Source organism: Papaver somniferum, chromosome 3 (assembly GCF_003573695.1).
Source record: "Papaver somniferum cultivar HN1 chromosome 3, ASM357369v1, whole genome shotgun sequence".
Classification (NCBI taxonomy): Eukaryota; Viridiplantae; Streptophyta; class Magnoliopsida; order Ranunculales; family Papaveraceae; genus Papaver; species Papaver somniferum.
The window spans coordinates 19902573-19925948 of NC_039360.1; the positions used below are offsets into that span (position 1 = coordinate 19902573).

The 23376-nt window shown below is 36.4% G+C and overlaps 1 protein-coding gene across 1 annotated transcript; it reads left to right on the forward strand.

The window, feature by feature from the left end:
• Positions 1-20031: 20031 nt before the first annotated feature.
• LOC113355453 (stromal cell-derived factor 2-like protein) lies at positions 20032-22255 on the forward strand. Its single transcript, XM_026598313.1, has 6 exons — positions 20032-20520; positions 20621-20761; positions 20869-21009; positions 21572-21621; positions 21718-21847; positions 21973-22255. The coding sequence occupies exons 1-6, from the start codon at positions 20407-20409 to the stop codon at positions 22069-22071; spliced, it is 675 nt and encodes a 224-aa protein (XP_026454098.1). The 5' UTR covers positions 20032-20406; the 3' UTR covers positions 22072-22255.
• Positions 22256-23376: the final 1121 nt, after the last annotated feature.

Sequence of the window (23376 nt, forward strand, 5' to 3'; positions counted from 1 at the left end):
ATTACGTGGTGTTAATCGATGGTGAATTATTTTGAGAATCAATGATGAATCGAAGAAATAGGCGATGAAGGTGATGGGGAAGAAGAAGATGGAAGAGTTAAAGGAGAGGAATGAAAACTGATTAGTTTTAGGTTTAAATATTAAATAGATTAAGGATATTTTAGTGTTTCTCTTATTAATTACCCCCCCTATCTTCATTGTAGGATATTCGAATCCATAAGATCCCTCAAAACTATTTCCTTGGAGCCCTTATTATAGGATTATTTTCATAAGTCACTATAGAATATATGCATCCTTTTTATATCCAAACTAATTTCTAAATTTTTTACTCAAGTAAATCGAAAAGTTACTTTTTCCCATGGTGTCTGTTAGAGCATTGCTCGGTCGAACTCGCAACCGTTGCTATCTCAAGATTGTCCGTCAAGTTTAATTGATTAAAACTATAGTCTTGATTTGTAGTCTACCTATAGGAGTTTCGGACTAGGATAGATTATATAGTTGAGATTTAGACTTCACGACGCTTACAACTGAAGACGAAGGTCTACTGAAGAACTCGGAAGAACTTCATCAACAAAAGGTATGTGGAGACTAAAACTTATCTATCACTCAGAAGTTTCTTCTATTCTTTCTTATCTCCTACAGAGATAAAAGTTGTATAGTCTTTCGTATCATACACATTTGATATTTCGAGCTGATTTTAACTCGTTTATCTATTTATCGAAATATGTGTTGGTAGCTTTTCGTCTTAGCTACGTTTATCATTATTAAATCTCAACATTTATTCCTATGAAATATCTTTGTTATTATCAATTAAACCCATCTATCCACGTACAACACCATCATTCTTCCATCACAAACTCATAATACCGCTGTATCTTCAGTGTTCATCATCAGCAGCAACACCCATTGCTCAAAACAACATCCACCATTTCTCTCTTTTCTGAACTCATCAGATTCACCAGCAGACTCAAAATTAGAGGCTAACACATTCTTCCTAAACATCAATGAATTCAAACACACCTCATACATCTCTTCAATCTCCCTCGAGTTCATTTTCATAAACCTTAACTTCCATACCACCAATTCTGAGCATCAAACCTCTCTCAAATTCTACAACAGCAACATTCATTACCATCCTCAATCAACCTTCTCCTCCTTCCCTGATTTCTCTCGTCTGACTCACTTGTTCTCTGGTAACCGGAGGTAACGACTCAGCGGAGGTGTGATTCAGTGCTTAAGAGCTGAACTCTGAGTAAAAATGAGGTTCTTTTAGTCACGACCCGTATTTAAGGATTAAGGATAAGGTTGGATTAGGCACCGAAGATTCTGGATGCGGGAAACCTGAAATGTCCATTCTTACCTTGATCTTGAACTTCTTTTTGAAATTGTTGTTGAACTTATTCTTGAACTTCTTATTGAACTTCTCATCCTCTGCATTGTTCTCCTTCTTCACCAACTTCCTTTTCACCTTCTTCTTTACTATTTTCTTATTCAACAACTTTCTTGCCACCATTTCATCACCTTATTCGTCACCACTTTCTTCTTTAACAACTTCTTCTTCATTACTTTATTCTTTAGTAGGTGTAGCAGAATCAGATTCTTGTTGTGTTGGTTTCTCAGCTTGAGGTGGTGGGTCATTAATGCAGATCCCTTTTGCTTTACCCGTCGAGCCCCTATGGTGGGAAGCAGCCAAGTTCTCACCGGCCTTTCGACGAGGTTCCAGACTCATAGGAGAAGCAAAGTCATGTTTCTTCCTATATTTATTTTTGGCTTGCCTTTGTTGCTTGCATATGTTTCCCCTGGAGAGTATAGGGATAAGCAATAAACAACAATGAAATTCAAAGTATATTTACGAATTCAAGGTATAGAATCGGTTTCTCGATAAACTTATAAAGATTGATTCCTAACATTAGACATCACCAATCGGTTTATATAAATGCTCATGTAATCTAGTTCTAACAAAAAAAGATACATAGATTTTGCTTATTAGAATCGGTTTACACGATAACCGATTGATGTGTTTTGTAGATAGTGGTAAAAAGTGATTTGATTCTCGAACTTGTGAAGGATAACTTTAGACTTAAATTCAAAATTAAATAGAAAACTCACTAATAATTAAAAAAAAACACTGACAAAGTTGGTATCAATATTAAAAGAACACTGAGGCTAAGATTCCACTATTTTCCAAGTTTAAGGTGATTTAATCCAATCTTTGTATTCATGCAATTTTCTTGTTCAATTTGATTCTTACTATTGCAACAAGTAGATTTTCAAAAGCAATAATTGTAAATACCAAGCATGAAGCATCAAGAGTCTATAAACTAAGCATACTCCATCAAAATAGATCACAATCACTCAAATAAAAATCATATTCAATAATAGTTCAAGGCAAATAATCATAATAATAATTGCAATAATTTAAATAAAATAGATTGTACCGCTTTTTGTTAGAAAAATAGCTTCCTCTATCACCTCAGCAATGGGGTTTAGCTCCTCATATCAAAATCAGGTTCAAAATAATAAATCATGGCTCAAAAGGTGTTTTTATTGAAGAGAATATATAAAACAGCAGATCTGCAACGGTGTATAGATGTTACAGAAGTCACCGTTACAGTTGGTGTTGCAATACTGAAGATATACGTTACTAATCAACTGTTACAGGATCAGAAATTTAAGACCCTAGAATACGACTGTCCTGCACAGCTTAATGTTCTTCAGCTTAGGGTTCTTGAGAACGACACTTTCTATATGCCGTCTGCAACTCTTCTTCTTCCTATTCTCTACTGCTGCAACTACACCTGCAGCGTGATTCTCTGCCTCTAAACCTACCCCCAAACTCTTTATTCCCTTACGGTACTCTAACCAACACCTTTTATACCAAACAGGCCGATTAGTTCTCAAGGAAATCTCGTCTTTTTCTTTTCCTCAAAGTCACGGAAATAGCTCCCTGTTTTCTTCTTCTACGCGTCATTTTGTCAAATCCGACGTCCCAGAATCTCTTAAGGATAGCACTAAATCAACATAGAGTAATCTTTCCTATTATTTTCACGTAACTTCCACAAATATGTCAAACATAAATCCCGTCAACTTCGTTTTTTTCCTGTTTTATCAAATCAGTGAACTTATCCATGTTTTTCCGAATCCAAGAGAGTTACCAAACCTGCTTTGAGGTCTAGTCTTAATACCAGCCCATATACGGGTCCAAATCCATGAAAATATCGACCCAAAATCCTTCCAAAGTAACACACAGTGACTGTATGGTTTATGCAGGTGAAGTTATATTTTCCCTCCAAATTTCAAATGGGAAAAGATGAAGTGCCCATATCCAAATCCAGGGTGCCTTTAAGACTTGGGTGTCCTGGGTGTAAATAGCAAGTGGTTTCCCCTTAGTAAGTGAGTGCCCCTTATCCAAATGAGGGGTGCCTTTAGTGATTTTCTCCCACGAGCGCAAATACCACTTTTTGAGCCAATTTTCCCGCAAAAGCTTATTTCTCCAAAAACACCTACAAAGACATAAAATAACCAAATAAGTATAAAATCGAGCACTAACAATATATACAATTGAGATATATTAGACACATAAATGCGTCTATCAAATACCCCAAACTTTATTTGCTAGTCCTCGAGCAAATAATAAAATAAAATCCTAACTCACTGTCGCAGGCATCGTCGATTGCATTTAGCGTATGCAATAAGCCTTTAAACCCCTAGGTGTCCTAGTGGCGGAGTGTTGTCTCCGGAGGGCTTACCAGAGGTATACCCACAAAACCTTTATACTCCAGACCCTAGCTATCTACACAGAACCTTGGAAGGCACTAAAGAATCTCCTTGGTTGGCATACTTATTGACTACAGGAGGAAGTACCCTGATGCGAAATTCCAATTGTTGTACACGAGTTTGCACTCAAGCATACTAAAATTCATATGAAGTGACAGAGCTCTACTCAGATAGTCGCACTATGGACATCAATATCCGGAGTCAAAACTAATCACATGGATAGATCAAGAATGGATATAGAAAAACATAGATGGTTTTGATGTTTACTAGGTGAACGGTGTTTCTCATATCTGTCTGAAGGCCTCCGCCAAAATGAACCTATCCTAATGGACTGAGATACTAGTCTGACTAATATCAACACACTGGCATATACAAGGGACCAGTGATCGATAATCCTAACTCTAGGTCAACACAACTGGCATATACAAGGGTTCCAGTGGTCGACTTTATTGAATTTATTCCAGTTGGTCTGATGGTCTGGTCTCTTTCTCTTTTTTTTTTTTTTTTTTTTTTTTTTTTTTTTTTTTATCTCAATCACTCTAATTCACCCTAGCATTGGTAACAACTTGAATCGTGAGCCCCACCTAATCACTTAGAGAAACATAGTTTAAAAACAAAACAAAAAAAACAGAAGTGAAAAGGACTCAACGAGATATGGTGAAACTATCATGTTATTTCTAACACCTGAGCTCTGTGCTTTTATGAATAGACTCTTTAGATGTTGCCATCTAGTCAGATTGGTTCCTCAACTCCTACAACCAAAATGCTTCCATCCACTTAGATTGGTTAGTGCCATCCTTAATAGGGATAAATTTCTAGGCTCTGGAGTTTATTTATTGCAACGAAAAGGTAACAAAAAGTTCTACCCCACCCCCAAACTTAAATCTAACATTGTCCTCAATGTTTCTAATTAAAGAACAGTACCAAAAATATAAGTAACATGAGGAAATAGTAAAGAGAGAAGTCGGAAAGATAGTACCTGGGTGAAGTGTAACCAAAAACCTACAAAAATATTATACAACATACAAAATCGCCTCGATGGTCAATCAAGGTAAACAGGGTCCTCCAGAGGGACCTCCTCAACATCACCTGTAGGAAAAGGCTCTAAAAAGGGCTTCAATCGCTGACCGTTAACCTTCGAAGAACTACTACCATCTGGTGTCTCAATCTCAACAGCGCCATGAGGAAAAACAGTACGGACCACAAAAGGACCGGTCCACCGAGAGCGCAACTTCCCGGGGAATAGATGCAAACGAGTGTCATACAGAAGAACTTTTTGACCTGGAGAAAATGACTTTCGTAAAATATTCCTATCATGCACAAGTTTCATTTTGTTCTTATACTCCTTAGCACTATCGTATGCATCTCTACGAATCTCGTCCAACTCATTGAGCTGGAGCTTTCTTGAGCTCCTGCCTTGTCAAGTGAAAAGTTTAAGTTCTTAATAGCCCAATAGGCTCGATGCTCTAACTCAACAGGCAGGTGACATGCCTTGCCAAACACTAAACGATAAGGTGACATTCCAATGGGTGTCTTAAACGCAGTACGGTAAGCCCATAAGGCATCAGTAAGCCTCGACGACCAGTCTTTCCTATTTGGATTAACTGTTTTCTCTAGAATACGTTTAATTTCCCTATTGGAAACCTCTACCTGACCACTAGTCTGAGGGTGATATGGGGTTGCTACTTTATGGGTAATACCGTATTGTTTCATTAAAAGAGAAACGGTCTATTACAAAAGTGTGAACCTCCATCACTAATTATAGCTCGCGGTACCAAAACGTGTAAGTATATTCTCTTTCAAAAACTGGACTACGACCCTGTGGTCATTCGTTTTACACGGAACCGCCTCAACCCACTTAGACACATAGTCTACAACGACAAGTATGTAAAGATAACCAAACGAAATAGGAAATGGACCCATAAAATCAATGCCCCACACATCAAAGACCTCAATCACTAAAATAGGGTTCAAAGGCATCATATTTCTACGGGAAATGGTTCCTAACTTCTGGCAACGCTCACAAGAAACACAATGACTATGGGAATCTTTAAACAACGAAGGCCAGTAAAATCCACACTGCAAAATCTTAGCAGCAGTCTTCTTAGCACTAAAATGACCCCCACATGCATGTTCATGACAAAAGGAGATAATACTAGACTGGTCACTCTCAGATACACATCTCCTAATAATCTGGTCCGGACAATACTTAAACAGATAAGGATCGTCCCAAAAAATGCTTAACCTCCGGCTAAAAACCTAGAACGATCTTGCTTACCCCAATGTTGAGGGGTTCGACCAGTAACAAGATAATTCACTATATTTGCATACCAAGGTGATTGGGAAACAGAGAACAATTGTTCATCAGGAAAGTATCCCTTATAGGAAGGGAATCACTAGGGGAACTAACAACTAGCCTAGACAAGTGGTCTGCTACTACATTTCTGCACCCTTTTTGTCTCTAATGTCTGGAAAATTCTTGTAACAAAGGATCCATCTAATCAATCTAGGTTTGGTATCCTTCTTAGATAAAAGGTATTTCAAAGCAGCATGATCATATAGATTACGATCTTAGAACCTAATAGGTAGGACTAAACTTATCCAAGGCAAACACGATGGCTAAAAGTTCCTTCTCGGTAGTTGTGTAGTTCATTTGGGCATCATTCAGAGTTTTGCTAGCATAATAAATCACATGAAGTAATTTGTTTTCTCGTTGTCCTAAAACGACGCCTATAGCATAATCTGAAGAATCACACATAATCTCAAAGGGTAGGTTCCAGTTAGGTGCCTGGACTATCGGGGCGTAGTGAGTAAAGTTTTAAGCTTCTCAAAAGCCTCTAAACAAGCATCATCAAAGACAAACTTAACATCTTTTGCAAGCAAATTGCAAAGAGGTCTAGAAATCAAGCTAAAATCCTTAATGAATCGACGGTAAAAACCTGCATGCCCTAGGAATGACCTAATATCTTTTACGGTTTTTGGGACCTGTAAAGTCTTAATAAGGTCAACTTTGGCTTTGTCTACCTCTATACCCTTTGAAGAACGATGTGCCCTAAACAATTCCTGATTTAACCATGAAATGGCATTTTTCCCAATTAAGCACTAAATTTTTTTCCTTACACCTAGTCAACACTAATGTCAAATGATGCAAGCACTCATCGAAAGATGAACCAAACACTGAAAAATCATCCATAAAGACCTCTAAGAACCGTTCTACCATATCAGAAAATATGCTCATCATACAACGCTGAAAAGTTGCAGGGGCATTACATAGCCCGAAAGGCATGCGTCTATACGCAAAGGTACCAAAGGGACAGGTAAAAGTGGTTTTCTCTTGGTCTTCTGGGGCAATAACGATCTGATTATAACCGGAGTAGCCATCTAAGAAGCAATAGTGACTATGTCCAGCTAATCGCTCTAGCATTTGGTCGATAAAAGGAAGGGGAAAGTGATCCTTCCTTGTGACCTTGTTCAATTTCCTATAGTCAATACACACACGCCATCCCGTGGTCACTCGGGTTGGGATTAATTCATTATTATCATTCTGGACTACAGTGATACCTGATTTCTTGGGGACAACCTGAACAGGGCTGACCCACTTACTGTCTGAAATTGGGTAAATAATACCCGCATCTAACAACTTAAGCACCTCTTTTCGAACTACCTCTTTCATGTTAGGGTTCAGTCGACGTTGCATCTCCCTAGAAGGTTTGGAGTCTTCCTCTAAATGAATCTGATGCATACACACAGTAGGACTTATACCCTTAATGTCTGTTACAGTCCACCCTAAAGCTTCTTTATTGTCTTCAAGTACATTTACTAGCCTACTTTCCTGATCACTATCCAAATCGGAAGCTACAATCACAGGTAAAGTCTCAGATGGGTCTAAAAACACATATTTTAGATTATCGGGTAGTGGTTTAAGGTCCAACTTTGGGGGCTCTTCTAAAGAAGGAATTAGGGTAGTCTCGGAAACTGGTAACGGTTCGAACCTAGCTTTCCATCTATCAGTGTCTAACACAGGGGTAGAATCTAATAGAGCATTCACCTATTCAATAGTGCTATCATCGTCAAAATCTAAACCAAAATAGGATAGACAACTCTCTAATGGGTCTTTAGACAAAATATTTGGTAATGACTCCTGAACTAAGGCTTCTATCATGTTCACCTCTTCAACACATGTGTCATCTAGCTCATGAGGTAGCTTACTGACATTAAAAATGTTCATCTCCGTAGTCATATTACCAAAAGATAAACTCATCACACCATTTCGACAGTTAATGATCGCATTAGACGTAGCTAAAAATGGGCGACCTAAAATCACAGGTATCTGGTTCTCTGGGTCAGGGACAGGTTGGGTATCTAGGACCACGAAATCCACTGGATAAATAAACTTGTCGACCTCAATAAGAACATCCTCGATAACACCTCGAGGGATTTTAACATACCTATCAGCTAACTACAGTGTCATCTGAGTAGGTTTCATTTCACAAAGTCCTAGCTGTAAGTATACTTGGAATGGAAGTAAGTTCATACTGGCTCCTAAGTCAAGTAAAGCTTTTTCTACCGAAAGTTACCTATTGTGCAAGCAATGGTAGGAGAACCTGGGTCTTTGTACTTTGGAGTTGTGGTGTTCTGAATGATTGAACTTACATGACTAGTTAAAAAGGCTTTCTTATAGACGCTAAGTTTTCGCTTTCTCGTACACATATCCTTAAAGTAACTTGGCATAAGCAGGAATTTTCCTAATTGCATATAATAAGGGAAGGTTTATAGTAACTTGCTTAAAAACCTCCACTATGTCATTAAAGTTCGATTCCTTCTTTGTTGGTACTAATAGCTGAGGAAATGGGGATCTAGGCATAAAATCAGACCTTTCAGGAACCGAATTCACATCATCAGAAACTTTATCAGTCTCTTCAGCTACTGGTCCTGAGAGGTGAGATTCTGAGGGGTGAACTACAGTATGTTCACTATCGGGCATGGTTACCTTATTGTCTACAACTCTACCACTTCTAAGGGTTCTAACAGCATTCAATTAATTCGATGGTTTTGCACCTAATTCATGAACTCCTCTAGGGTTGGGTTGTGTTTGACTAGGAAACTTACCTTTTTCTCTCAAAGAATCAATTATCAGACCAACCTGGGTTTTTAACTCGGAAATAGCCTGACTATTTTCTTGTCCTATCCTGTTACTAGCTTGTAGACTCTGTTCTACGGATAAATGAAATTTTGCAGTTTCCTGAGTTAACAAGGCGAGAGATTCTCTAAACTTAGGATTTTCTTATCTGACTGATTCTGAAACTGAGCTAATCCTGAAGGATTCTTAGTATAGCCAAAACCGGCGCCAAAAATTGATGTGTTTTGTAGATGGTGGTAAAAAGTGATTCGATTCTCGAACTTGTGAAGGATAACTTTAGACTTAAATTCAAAACTAAATAGAAAACTCACTAATAATTATAACAAACACTGACAAAGTTGGTATCAATATTAAAAGAACACTGAGGCTAAGATTCCACTATTTTCCAAGTTTAAGGTGATTTAATCCAATCTTTGTATTCATGCAATTTTCTTGTTCAATTTGATTCTTACTATTGCAACAAGTAGATTTTCAAAAGAAATAATTGTAAATACCAAGCATGAAGCATCAAGAGTCTATAAACTAAGCATACTCCATCAAAATAGATCATAATCACTCAAATAAAAATCATATTCAATAATAGTTCAAGGCAAATAATCATAATAATAATTGCAATAAATTAAATAAAATAGATTGTACCGTTTTTTGTTGGAAAAATAGCTTCCTCTATCGCCTTAGCAATGGGGTTTAGCTCCTCATATCAAAATCAGGTTCAAAATAATAAATCATGGCTCAAAAGGTGTTTTTATTGAAGAGAATATATAAAACAGCAGATCTGCAACGGTGTATAGATGTTACAGAAGTCACCGTTACAGTTGGTGTTGCAATACTGAAGATATACGTTACTAATCAACTGTTACAGGATCAGAAATTTAAGACCCTAGAATACGACTGTCCTGCACAGCTTAATGTTCTTCAGCTTAGGGTTCTTGAGAACGACACTTTCTATATGTCGTCTGCAACTCTTCTTCTTCCTATTCTCTGCTGCTGCTGCAACTCCACCTGCTGCGTGATTCTCTGCCTCTAAACCTACCCCCAAACTCTCTATTCCCTTACGGTACTCTAACCAACACCTTTATACCAAACAGGACGATTAGTTCTCAAGGAAATCTCGTCTTTTTCTTTTCCTCAAAGTCACGGAAATAGCTCCTTGTTTTCTTCTTCTACGCGTCATTTTGTCAAATCCGACGTCCCAGAATCTCTTAAGGATAGCATTAAATCAACATAGAGTAATCTTTCCTATTATTTTCACGTAACTTCCACAAATATGTCAAACATAAATCTTGTCAACTTCGTTTCTTCCCTGTTTTATCAAATCGGTGAACTTATCCCTGTTTTTTCCGAATCCAAGAGAGTCACCAAACCTGCTTTGAGGTCTAGTGTTAATACCAGTCCATATCCGGGTCCAAATCCAAGATTATATCGACCCAAAATCCTTCCAAAGTAACACACAGTGACTGTATGGTTTATGCAGGTGAAGTTATATTTTCCCGCCAAATTTCAAATGGGAAAAGATGAAGTGCCCATATCCAAATCCAGGGTGCCTTTAAGACTTGGGTGTCCTGGGTGTAAATAGCAAGTGGTTGCCCCTTAGTAAGTGAGTGCCCCTTATCCATAGTGATGTTCTCCCACGAGCGCAAATACCGCTTTTCGAGCCAATTTTCCTGCAAAAGCTTATTTCTTCAAAAACACCTACAAAGACATAAAATAACCAAATAAGTATAAAATCGAGCACTAACAATATATACAATTGAGATATATTAGACACATAAATGCGTCTATCACCGATCCCTAACATTGCACAAAAAGAATCAGGTTTTGTAAGTGCTCATGTAACCCGATTATGGGCTAAGCAGTTATAAAATCAAATGTTATACAATTGGTTTATGTGGACACACATGTAATCCAATTATAACAACAACTAAAGCATACACAATTGGGCTATGCGGGCATGAACATAGACCGATTCTGTTTCAATTTTCTCGACCAGAAAATATATCCAGGACAATCGGTCTTTGTGAACATTAATGTAACTGTTTCTAAAATAATCGGTTCACAAACACATTGACGTAACCCGATTCTCGTAAACCTATAAAGATTTGATTTCAAAATTTCCAATTTTTGAGCGATTGCATGTTATTCAAACCTAATTTAGAGAATTGGGTAGAAAGAAAAGTATCTGATTCGAGTCATTTCCTCCTCTTGTTGTGCGATCAAAGATGGTCCGTATTCCTTAACCGCTTGAACAATTCCGGGATTACTCTCACTAGGATAATTCATGTTTGTGGCATGCTTCACTCGCGTTGGTTTCGACATTTTATATAAGAAAAAAACAACGATTAATCGTTTTCATGATCGACGATTTTTTAGTTTGAAAATGTAAAAAAAAGGGGAAAAGAAAAAAAGAAGAATCGGTTGAAGTGGAGATGGAAGTGAATTAGATTTAGGTTTTTTTGTTTTTATTTTTAGGATTTAATGGGGTAAATTGGTAATATTTATATTTAATGGAGAATAAATTGGTAGTTTCAGCAAATTTAGACATGCCTTATCCTTCTCTATTAGATAGATGAAGATATATACACACCCTAAACATATGACTAGGCCTCAGACTAGGAAAGTTATCGATGAAAAAATGTAAGTTATGAGGTTTTCCTCTTTTATGAAAAAAATAAAATAAATTAGATGGTGAATGCGTTTATAATGTCTTCAACAATGTTGTTGAGTCGATAAATACCATGCACATGATTTTGCTTCCAAGATCGTGCCACTATGTGCATTTTGGTCATGAGATGCCTAAAATTATATCATTTATAAATGGTTTAGAGAAGTTGATCAGAATTCTTGCCATAAGATAACCCCATTTCCACGTGCAGAGTTCAAACAAGTACGAAGTACCACCTCTGTTCCATGGAGCTAACTATTTACGATTCGAAATGTATCTCCCCTCTCTCACTCTTTCTTCATCTTCTTCAACAAGACAACCATCAAGAACAATCATTCTCTGATCAGATTTGTCCCCATTTTGGACCAGATCTAAGCATATTTCTTCCCGGTTTCTTTTTTTTATAGGTTATTTAGTAGTTTTAGCTTAGTTTTTATTATGTTTTCTACTTATCTAAACAATTCTAGTGGTTTTATCTACTCTTTTGAGGTTTATCTTCGCTTTAATAACGGTTATTGGTTATTGGGTTTGGTTCCAAGATCGATGGTGATGCTCTCCAACGACGAAATCTTCATCTTTATCGGTGATTTCTTTGACGATGAAAGCTTCATCACTAGTTACAAGAGATTTGACCAAATCACTCATATTTTGGGAGCATATCTTTATAAACAAGAAAAAAAACTAAATGGTTGGGATTTACTTCCGAGAAAACCCATTAATCCTCTGATTTAATTGAGTCGTATTTATACTTGTATTATTTTTCTTACTCCGGTAATCTTCATTTTTCTCTTGTCGGATTTCTCGGTATTTTACTTTTACGATATGTTCTTTTTACTTTGTATTATTTTATTTTTGATCTTAAACTCATTGTAACCTCGAATTTCCATTAACGAAAGTATTCTTTGTTTATTTAAAAAAAAAACTATTTACGATTTAGTATCACTTTTGCATCGTGCCATAAAAAACCAAATGTCTTTAAATCTTAGTTCGCCACATCAACAATATTATACACGTGTCAGTGCATGATTAGTCCTATCCATCTCTATAGACGTGGGGGAGAGGAGGATGCCCCCAAGCCATGAATCTAAATTGCATATTTGACTAGCGACTTCCCAAACAACAAAAAGAAGAAGAAACCCAAACACAAACGAGAACTTAAACTCGAAATAGAAAGAAAGAAAATTCAGGAAAATCTTGTTAGACTCGTCGGAGCTAAATTGCTCCAGTGAGCCCTTAACTACATCAAATCGTGGCGAAGAACGTCTTGAACGCTTTTTGACCGAATTTTTTCCATACTCATGTAAACTATATGTTTCCTGATAATATTTACTTATATAATACTAAATTAGAAAGAGTTTATACAAATTACATAGTTTATCTCTTTATAAATTATAAAGCTACTTATATCGATGACGTAAAATTTGAAGTTATAAACTTGCTAAAATCCAACTTTATATAATTAAATTTGTGTAGAAGCACTAACATTGTTATTTAAATTTCGATCTCCTAGATTCTTGTTAGTAAACTCGTCGATCAATTTTTGAAAATCATTTATGCCTAAAGTTTCTAATATTGACACAAAGCAATTGAAAGAAAAAAATAAGTAAAATAAAATAAAAACATTTGTTATAAACCTTAGTTTAGTGACTAAGATGCCGCCGAGTCTAAGATTAAGGTTTCCATATACATGGATATTAAGTCTTCTATCCATATAAACAAGGGGTTAAAACTTTATGATCACACATATAAATATAATTCTCTCTTCGTCTTCTTTTCCTCTATTTCTGTCTCTTCTTTATTTGATAACACATTATTAGCACGTAATTCTAATACATAACGGGTTTATTTAATTATTTCATTTTATTTTAAATATTTAATAGATCGTTTTCTTTGTTTTTGTTTGACTTTAAATCCTAATTGTTTTTAGATAAATTTAACTTTTTTTATTTTTTACATATAAATTTAAAGCTAAATTTTTAGTTTGTCTCATAAATCATATGATATGATGTATATGAAAATAATAATTTTTTTTTATCATATCTTGATTCATTATAATCACAGTATATCATTTTCTTATTTGTTTATCATTTGTACACCTTTACATCAATTTTGTATATTGTTCAAAAAAAAGGTATAAAATAAAACTGATCGCATTCATAATATTAATGTTATATTATTCTCATTATCTAAAGCAAGTTTTTGTTCCTATTATAACAAGACTTATCAAGTTTAAAAATTATATCTGATCGGTTAACAGTAAGATGTGAGTTCCTCGTTTGAAATCATCTAAACAATTAGAAGTTTTTGTTGAATACATCAAGTATTATCTAATATTTTATTCGTATATGCTAGTTTAATTTAACTCTTTGATTGATGTTATATAAGACTTAATGAGAAAAAAATATTATTACTGTGATGTACATCGGAGGCACAAACATGTGATTTCCATACTATATAGTAAATTTCTAATATTTTTTTTAATATGATGTGATTGATTTTTTGATTCACTATTATATGCAGCATGTAATCAACTTCGACGACAAGTTTGATTCTCATTTCTTCTTTTATTCCTTTTTTAGCAAAAGAAAAAAAAATAGTCGAAGGATAATGTTTCATGGTTTCCATACCACTAAAAGAAACTATAATCACCAAAATTTGGTGTTATCGCGGACTTGATTACCTAACATTGCACAAAAAGAATTGGGTTTTATAAGTGCTCATGTAACCCGATTATGGGTTAAGCATTTATGAAATCAAATGCTACACAATCGGTTTATGTGGACACACATGTAATCCGATTCTAATAAAAAAATATTTACAGAAAAACGGTTATCCCTACCATACCAGAATCAGGCTATGTGGGCATGAACATGGACCGATTCTGTCTCAAATTTCTCGACCGGGAAACACATCCAGTACAATCATCTTTGTGGGCATTAATGTAAACCGTTTCTAAAATAATTGGTTCATAAGTACATTGACGTAACCCGATTCTGGTAAACCCATAAAAATTTGATTTCAAAATTTTCATTTTTTGAGCGATTGCATGTTATTCAAACCTAATTTAGAGGATTGGGTTGATAGAAAAGTACCCGATTTGAATCATTTCCTCCTCTTGTTGTGCGATTATAGATGGTTCGTCTTCCTTAACCGTTTTCTTGACCTTCAACTAAGGATTATCACAATCAGTCGAACTATTTTGGATTGGAATAAGCAAACATATGGCCACCTCTCCACAATGATAAAAAAAATTAACAACACAAATAAAATCTGTGTAACACCAATGCACAATTAGTCAGGGAAATGAGTTTGAATACTGGTTGCAACAAGAAAATCAACTCAGAAATCACCACACAACTCTACTCCAATGTCATGCAACTTATTAGCAACAAAGATCAAGAATTCAATGGTTACAATCGGGCGACAACAACACAACTTTCTTCCACACCAAAGCAACCATTCATATTGGAGTCACAACAACATCCAACAATTACAAGACTCATAAGAAAACTGGATTAACAACAAAGATAAGGTGGTACAACTCCTGCTAAACCACTACATCGACCTATATACAACCCCCAGCACAACAATCGATGAGGACCTCTTTGCGGTAATCAATCCCAGACTGACAATTAGGCAATGTGACTCTCTTACTGCAGAAGTAATCAATGCGGAAATCAAACAAGCACTCTTTTCTATAAATTCGGAAAGTTCCCATGAACTTGATGGTTATACTAGTAAGTTCTTCAAAACCTTTTGGGAAACTACTCATATGCAATTGATTGCTATGGTCCGCAGTTTTTTCAACTCACTCAACATTCATCCACTCATTAACCACACAAATATTAGTTTAATCCCAAAAGTAGAACATCCTTCAAAACCATCATAATTCAGACCTATAGGACGCTGTAACGTCAAATATAATATCATTGCCAAAATTTTAGTCAATCGAATTCGACCGCTGCTCCCTTTTTTCATAAGCCCCTATCAGAATGCCTTTGTTCCCTAAAGATCGATACACGATAACATTGCGATCGCAAGAGAATTATTTCACCATATCAGAACCTCCACCCGCAACCCAAAAATTGCACCATATCTTAGACCGGGGCTTCATCAAAACGACGCTCACCAGGATAGGATTCCCCAAAATATTTGTGAAGTACATAATGTTATGCATCATCACAGTCACATACTCAATCAACACCAACGACACACCGCACGAATATATTTCTCTGACAAGAAGCATTAGACAGGGAGACCCGCTCTCCTCCTATGTTTTCATAATTTATGCAGAAATTCTTTCCACCAACCTAGGGAACCTAGAAATCCGCAAAAGCATAGTGGGACTACACATATATCAAAAGACTCCACCAATTCTGCATCTGATGTATGGGGATGATCTCCTCATTACGTTTAAATCTTTTACGGAAAGTAGCAATCATCTAAAAAATTTGCTACAGTCCTACAGTTCATCGGCAGGGCAGGTGATTAATACCCTCAAAATCAATAGTTATTCACCATCCAAAATTGGAGCAGCATAAAATAGACAATCTTCAGCAACTTTTCGGAATGCCAACCACATCATAAACCCCAATTTATCCTGGAGTCCAATTCAAGATGGGAAGAGCTTCTTGTCACATCTTTGACCCTATCATCCAACGGCTAACACGAAATGCGAAAGGATGGATGACCAAATGCCTAACGAATGCCGGAAGGCGACTTTCAGCTTTCACTCCATCAAGAATAAACCGAACAACGACAACAATATTGGTGGGTTGGTCCTATCCCGGCTTGGATTGGATAAAAATCAACACATATGGAGTTGTTAGAGGACACCCCGTAATTGCAAGGGAATGATTCATTTGAAGAGATTCAGAAGCAAAAGTCATCATGGCTCTCGTGAAACCTCTAGGAATTATTACTGCTTTAATAGAAGAAACCCGGTCGCTGCTGCTGGCCACAAGAACCGTGACAGATAGACAATGGATGAAAGTTCTATTCAAGACATATTCTGAAACTCTTATGCACCTTGTCACCTCCCCTACAACACCACCTTGGTATTTAAAGAGAATGATAAAGCGAACAAAGCACCATATTAATCAGATACCACACAGAGCCATCTAGCACAACCATAGAGAAGGAAACCAAGCAGCGGATGACCTTTCTAATCACGCAACGAATGGAAGCAAAACATGGTATCTTGGAACTAAATTTTGGGGATATACAATCCCAAGTTTCATTAGTCAAATTGTACTCAACGACTCCATGGGTACTAAATACCCCCGTGTAATTTCCTCATTGTTTTGTTAATAATTTTTTTTTTTGTAAATGAGATATTGCATTAAAAGACTAGGACTCAGAGAGAGTCGAGGTTACAAAAAAAGTAGAGCTACCTAATCTGGGATTTAAAGGATTCCCCATATTAGATTTATCAACTATAACTTGCCTAATACTTCACGATTCTAATAAACTTAGCCAAAGTATCTGCTACTTGATTTCCTAGTCTAGGAATAAAGGAAAAATCCAAAAAATTGGTACATAGATGAGTTATTCTATTTGCTTCATTCATACAGGCTTTGGCACGCCAAAAGATGTCTACATTGTGTCCATGGATATATTTGAAAAGACTTTCGCAATCTCCCTCGATAATGTGATTTTGAATCTGTCTCTCTTTAGCCCAAACTGTTGCCTATAAAACTCATATAGCCTCTGCCTCTTGTGGGTCGAAATCGGAAAGAATTTTTCTCTAGCACTGCTAGATCATATTTGATCTAGCAGCACCGTTGCTAAGCAAGTGTCGTTTTGTGACATTATTTAACCCCTTTTTAACTCCAGTTACTTCCGTATCTTTAGTAGTCAAACTGTTTCAGCCGTATCTTTCAAAGAAAATCGACGGATTTTTTTTTTTTATTTTTGACACTCAATTTTGGTTGAAAATTTTATCTTTGAGATACAGTAAAAAACTGGTATAAGTAAAAAAGTGATATTTCAAGATACAAACCACGGTCACAAAACCAGCAGATATAGCTGATTTGGTTTGATCGAAATGTCTTATTAATATGTTCTGACTTTATATAAATATATGTTCTCTTTTATCTTGAAAAAAAACCATGTTTCATGGTACTTATCGTCATTGGATTGTTTATGCACACACTAAAGTTAATGTTCAAAAAAAGTTGATAAAAAAGCTTATTATTGGTGAAAAGTACAAGGAAGTTTTGAGAGGGATTCAACTTAACTCGTTACCAATTTGAGTGACTTCTTTGTTTTTAATCTTTTGCTGGTCTGCATGTAAATTCCAATGGATTTATGTTTTCTCAATTCTGGGAGTCTGGGACTTGGAGCATATTTCTCACTAAAATCATAGTCCGTAGTAATTCAAAGCTTCATACCCTTTTAGCCACCACCACCGGTTCGTGCAGTCCAACATTAAGAGGAATTTCATGTCTTTCACATCTCCAGGAAAAAGTTGGGTTTGTTCTCCAGCTACAGCGCCACCATCCACCAGCAGGAAGCAGCGAACTTGAAGGGTTATCACCGCTGCTTTGGTTTGATATATACTGGTTTTGAATGAAAGTTTACTATTTGAAATATATAGGCCAAATGAAACTTCATCTGAAGTATATACACTCAAAAAACGAAAGAAGGGGATCCTTTGAGACACAGACAATCTCAGTCTTCTCACTTATCATCTATTTGACATTAATAAGAAGAAAAAAAGATGATAAAAAGATGGAGATTTTCTCTTTCAATATTTTTTGAACGGAGGCTATTACTGCCTCTGTAAATAGCTTGAAGATCGTGGGTTATATATTAGGAATTTTTAATGAACTGCCACACTTACAAATTTCGATTCAAGAAAATGCCACCGTTTTTTTCAGAGTTTATTAAATGCCACACTCGTTAAGTATTCTGTTAAGGCCCACTCAGTGAGTCAATTGCTATTGAAAAAGTCAAAAAAAAGTAGCATGATTACCTAACTAACCTTCTCGTTTCACTTTGGTTTTAGCCAAACTCGGCCGAAGATTTTATACCTTCTTCGTACTCTTTCTTCTCCAGTTCTCCCTGTTCTTCAATCCTAGAGAGTCTCAGATATAATTTTAATCATCTTACGACTCATTGATCAATGGAGGAGATGAACAAATATTAAGAGTCTTTGATGGATTAGGGTCGATGGATTTGTGATAAATTGAAAGTTTGGATAAATTAATCACCAGGAGAACATGGAATGGTGCTACTGCTTCCGTTGTTTTTGATGATGAATAATGCAAGACTAAGCTATTATTGTGTGTCTGAGAAGGTTTACTAGTATGGGTGTGTATGGAATTCGAAGTTGCAGGTCGAAAGAGAAATCATACTACAGGTAAATGTGCTAGCTTCCAATTACAAGTTTCGCACATAACATGTTTGAAGAAAGGCCTCAGTGAACCTAGTTTTCAACCAAGTTTCTCCGCCGCTGCACCAAGTCCTAACGTGGGCTAACCAGGTTTTCAACCAAGTATTCGACCCTAATCCATCAAAGGCTCTTAATAATTTTAATCAAGGTTAGCTCGTCTTCGTTACTACTTTAATCATCTTACAACTCATTGTTTTTGTGTGGTTTGATAGAAATTTTGATACTTCAATGAAATTTTGCGTTAATTGGGTCTACGTTTTTATTTAATTTGTAGAATCTGTTCTCAAGGAATTGAGAGAACGAATTACCCACTGGATTTATTGCTGTGGTTGTAGATGACAATGATGGTTTTATGATCTCAACGGAATGTAGCCACCGGTGGTGATGGTTTTTGAGTTCTCGGCTTTTGTTTCGAGGGCACAAATGTCATTTACTAAGCTGGATAACTGCCACCTATGCACTGATGGACGTTAACTGTTCTTTTGAAAAAAACGAGATAAAAAGGGTCAAATGTGTGGCATTTAATAAACTCTGAAAAAAAACGGTGGCATTTTCTTAAACTACAAATAGGAAATGTGGCATTTTATAAAAATCCCCTATATATTATTGTCGTAGATAAAACAGCCTAAAGTATCGATAGTGTGAATTTTCCCATGTTTTTCTTTAAGATACGGATGAACATTTTGACTACTAAAGATTCAGTAGTGTATAACTGGGGTTAAAAAAGGAGGTTAGATGATGTCGCAATAAGCCACTTGTTGGTAGATGAAATATGACCTAGCAGTGCTAGAGCAAAAAAAGTTCCGTAACCTGCTGCACGCCTTGCTTTTCCTCATTCACAATCTCCCGTGTCTCCTTCGTAATCTCCTTTGTTAATAATTACATGCTTAAAAAAAAAAAAATCAAAACCCAAACAAGTCATGCCTTCGAATCTCATCTCGCCACATCAGCAATATTGCACACATGTCAAAGCATGATTAGTCCTACGCAACTCTTTGGACGTGGGGAAAGGAGGAGGCCCAGGCATGTTGAATCTAAACCTAAACTGCAGTTTTGACTTCCCCAAACAACAAGAAAAAACCTAAAGTCCGGAACAGAAACTAGAGAACTTAAAAACTCAAAACAGAAAAAGAAAATTCAGAATCCTATCCGAAAATTTCTTATTAGACTCGCCGGAGCTAAATTGCTCTGGAGAGACCTTAACTACACCGAATCGTGGCTTCTTCATCGTCACAACCAAATCTGAGAAGAAAACCTAAACCTTCTTCTTCAACATCTGAAGAAACAACAAACCCTAGTACAGGAGGAGGAGCTTCAATTACAACACCAACAACAACAAGAATTATATACAGAGAATCAATTAAACCTAATCTCTTTAGATCTGATCTACCGTTTTGGGCATCTACTTGGTTCATTGCAACCCTTCTCATTATGGCTATTGGTTTCTTTTGTTTAGCTCTGTTTCTTTTCCTTGGAATTATTGATTTTGATCACATTTCTGCTGCTTCTACACCTTCTTCAACTCCAGCCTCTGAAGGTGTTGAGGTATGATTTTTTGGAAATTTTTTTTGTTTGAAATTTTCTTGGGATTTTGTTTTGGATGTTTTTTTTTTCTAAGTTTGGATCCGAATGTGAAATTGGGCAGATTACTTATGGATCAACCTTGAAATTGATGCATGAGAAGACTAAATTTAGGCTTCATTCACATGATGTACCATATGGTTCTGGTAGTGGACAACAGTCTGTTACTGGTTTCCCTAGTGTTGATGATTCTAACAGCTACTGGGTATGTATTATTGGGCGTTTTTTTGTTACTTGGTTTGTTTACTTGCTTGAGGCGTTTACCATTATTAATCTTACCACTAATCCTATCATTACCTGGTTTGGTTGTAGATTGTGAGACCTCAGCCTGATACATCTGCGAAACAAGGTGATCCAATTAAGAGTGGAACAGTTGTTAGGTTACAGCATATGAAGACACGAAAATGGCTTCACAGCCACTTGCACGCATCTCCAATTTCAGGCAACCTTGAGGTTAGTGTTTTCAACCATCGTCAATTGGTGTTATATTATACTCATTTTCCTATAATGCATTGTTAGGTTGTTTGCACGAATCATAACTTTTGCTATAACTAAGTTGGTAAAGCACAACCTTTCCACCTCTTTTTCCTCTATGTGGTTCTGATTGTAATCATATAATGACTTGCAGTGAGAATCATCTATATTCATGTTTGCGTAGCCATAAGTGGTACTAGAGCATGTAACTTCTGATTATAAATGTTGTTTGTCTGTTAATCTTAGCATCAACAACTTTGTTCGTGGACTTGTCTAAATAAGTTCTAGGGTATACAATGTTCTTGCAGATGTTCAGTTATACTTTGTCAAGTTCTGCACTAAAACTGGATCCTTTTTGGTTCTAAAATTAACATATAAACGGCCTATCTGTTTTTACACCTTCCAGCTATATATATATTATCCAGTTCCTGGTTCTTTAAAGGGACACGACGCTTATTAATTTTGTTTGTAAGTATAGTGACGGACTTCATTGTGATTGTAAAATGTCAGATATACGAATCTCACCATTTTCTAATCTCAGGTTAGCTGCTTTGGAGGGGAAGGCAACTCTGATACTGGAGATTATTGGAAGTGAGATATCTACATTAATCATCAATCTAATTATCATTATGTCTATCTGGTTGCTAATGTATCTTTACTGGTTTCCCTGCTTTGTCATCAAATTAGGCTTGAGATTGAAGGTAAAGGTAAAACCTGGAGGCAAGATCAAAGGGTCAGACTTCAACACGTTGACACTGGTGGTTATTTGCATAGTCATGACAAGAAATACACTAGGATAGCTGGAGGTCAGCAAGAGGTAAACAATTTTTTTTCTAGAAATCATGTTTTTGCAGTAAACAATCTGTGTACTCCTTTGTTTGACAATTTCTGGCTTGAAGTAAAAAATCTTACAGAGTGACGTGTATTATATATCCTGCACAGGTTTGCGGAGTTAGAGAGAAGCGACCTGATAATGTATGGTTGGCAGCAGAAGGGGTATACCTTCCGGTTAATGAAGCAAGTAAAAGTAGTCAGAAGTAAAATTGAGCCACTGGGGTGTATGTAGGTTTTTTTTCTTTTTCTTATCTCGTTACAGTTTGGAACAGAGTATAATTAAATAACGCTTTCCTGTTAAATTTTAAAGGATGTTGTGCATCAGTACTATCACTGATATATATGTTCTTTTTTTGCCCCTTCTAACCCGTAAAAGAAAAAAATTCATACATACCTTCTGAGTTGATAATTCCAACAGGCTTTCTGCTTCTGCTTTGCATATGCACAGATTCCCTTACTCTTCACAAGAATTAATATCTCCTATATCCATCTTAAGGTGATTCAGAGGATTTACATTGAGCGCAGTTGGATCTGATGGGTGATTCAGAGGATCCATACTGAGCGCAGTTGGATCTGATGGTGATTCAGAGGATCTATACTGAGCGCAGTCGACTTAGCTTATCTCATATCTCTGGATCTATATATTCCCCAATCGTTGGCAATTTTACTGAGAGCAGTCCTGTAATACCAAATCCATATGAAAACACAACCTTTGTTTGTTTAGTGCAAATGTAAACTGAAATAAATGATAGGGATGTTAAATAAACGTACAACTGTGTTTTCGCTCAAAATCTCTTTCAAAAAGCAGATGACAAACTCCATTGCAGTAAAGAATTTATGGTTATGGAAACATTATCCATGGTATAGCAGTTTGATCTGAAACTGGAACCGTCTGTTCTACATATGCAATCCTTGGTGTCAAGAGGCGACTTCCTGGCTGTACAGGGCTTTCTTTTCCGGATCATCCGCACTTAGCAATGTTAATGACAATTTTCTTATTTTACCTATTAGCAATGCAAACTATGTTTATCCACTAAAGGCTGATTTTTCTGAGCAAAACGGCACGCCAATTCGCGTGGCTGATTTTTTATTTTTTATTTTTTTTTGACACATACTTAAATCAGATTTGCAACCTACTATTAGAGCTGGTCCAAATTCATGCCGGCCCATAAAATCTTTACGGGCACATACATATAGCTTTTATGAAAGAGGCTATGTGCAACTACTCTTTAAGGTTTTCCCAGCATTTCCGCTTGCCCGCACTCTTCTTAACAGTTGCATACCATGTTTGAATCTGAAGTTCCAGACTAGAAACATGTGGAACCTATTAGAGGTAAACTGAAAATCACATGCATCTCGCCACCTCTAGTTAAGAAAGGGGTGGGTAAACACGCAGTTAAATCGCGCAATTTTCCATTATTACCGTTAGGGATGGATGTGCATCGCAGTGCTCTCACTTGTTAGCCACGGCAAACATGTGTACTGACGTTTCAGAAACTCCAAAAAACACGG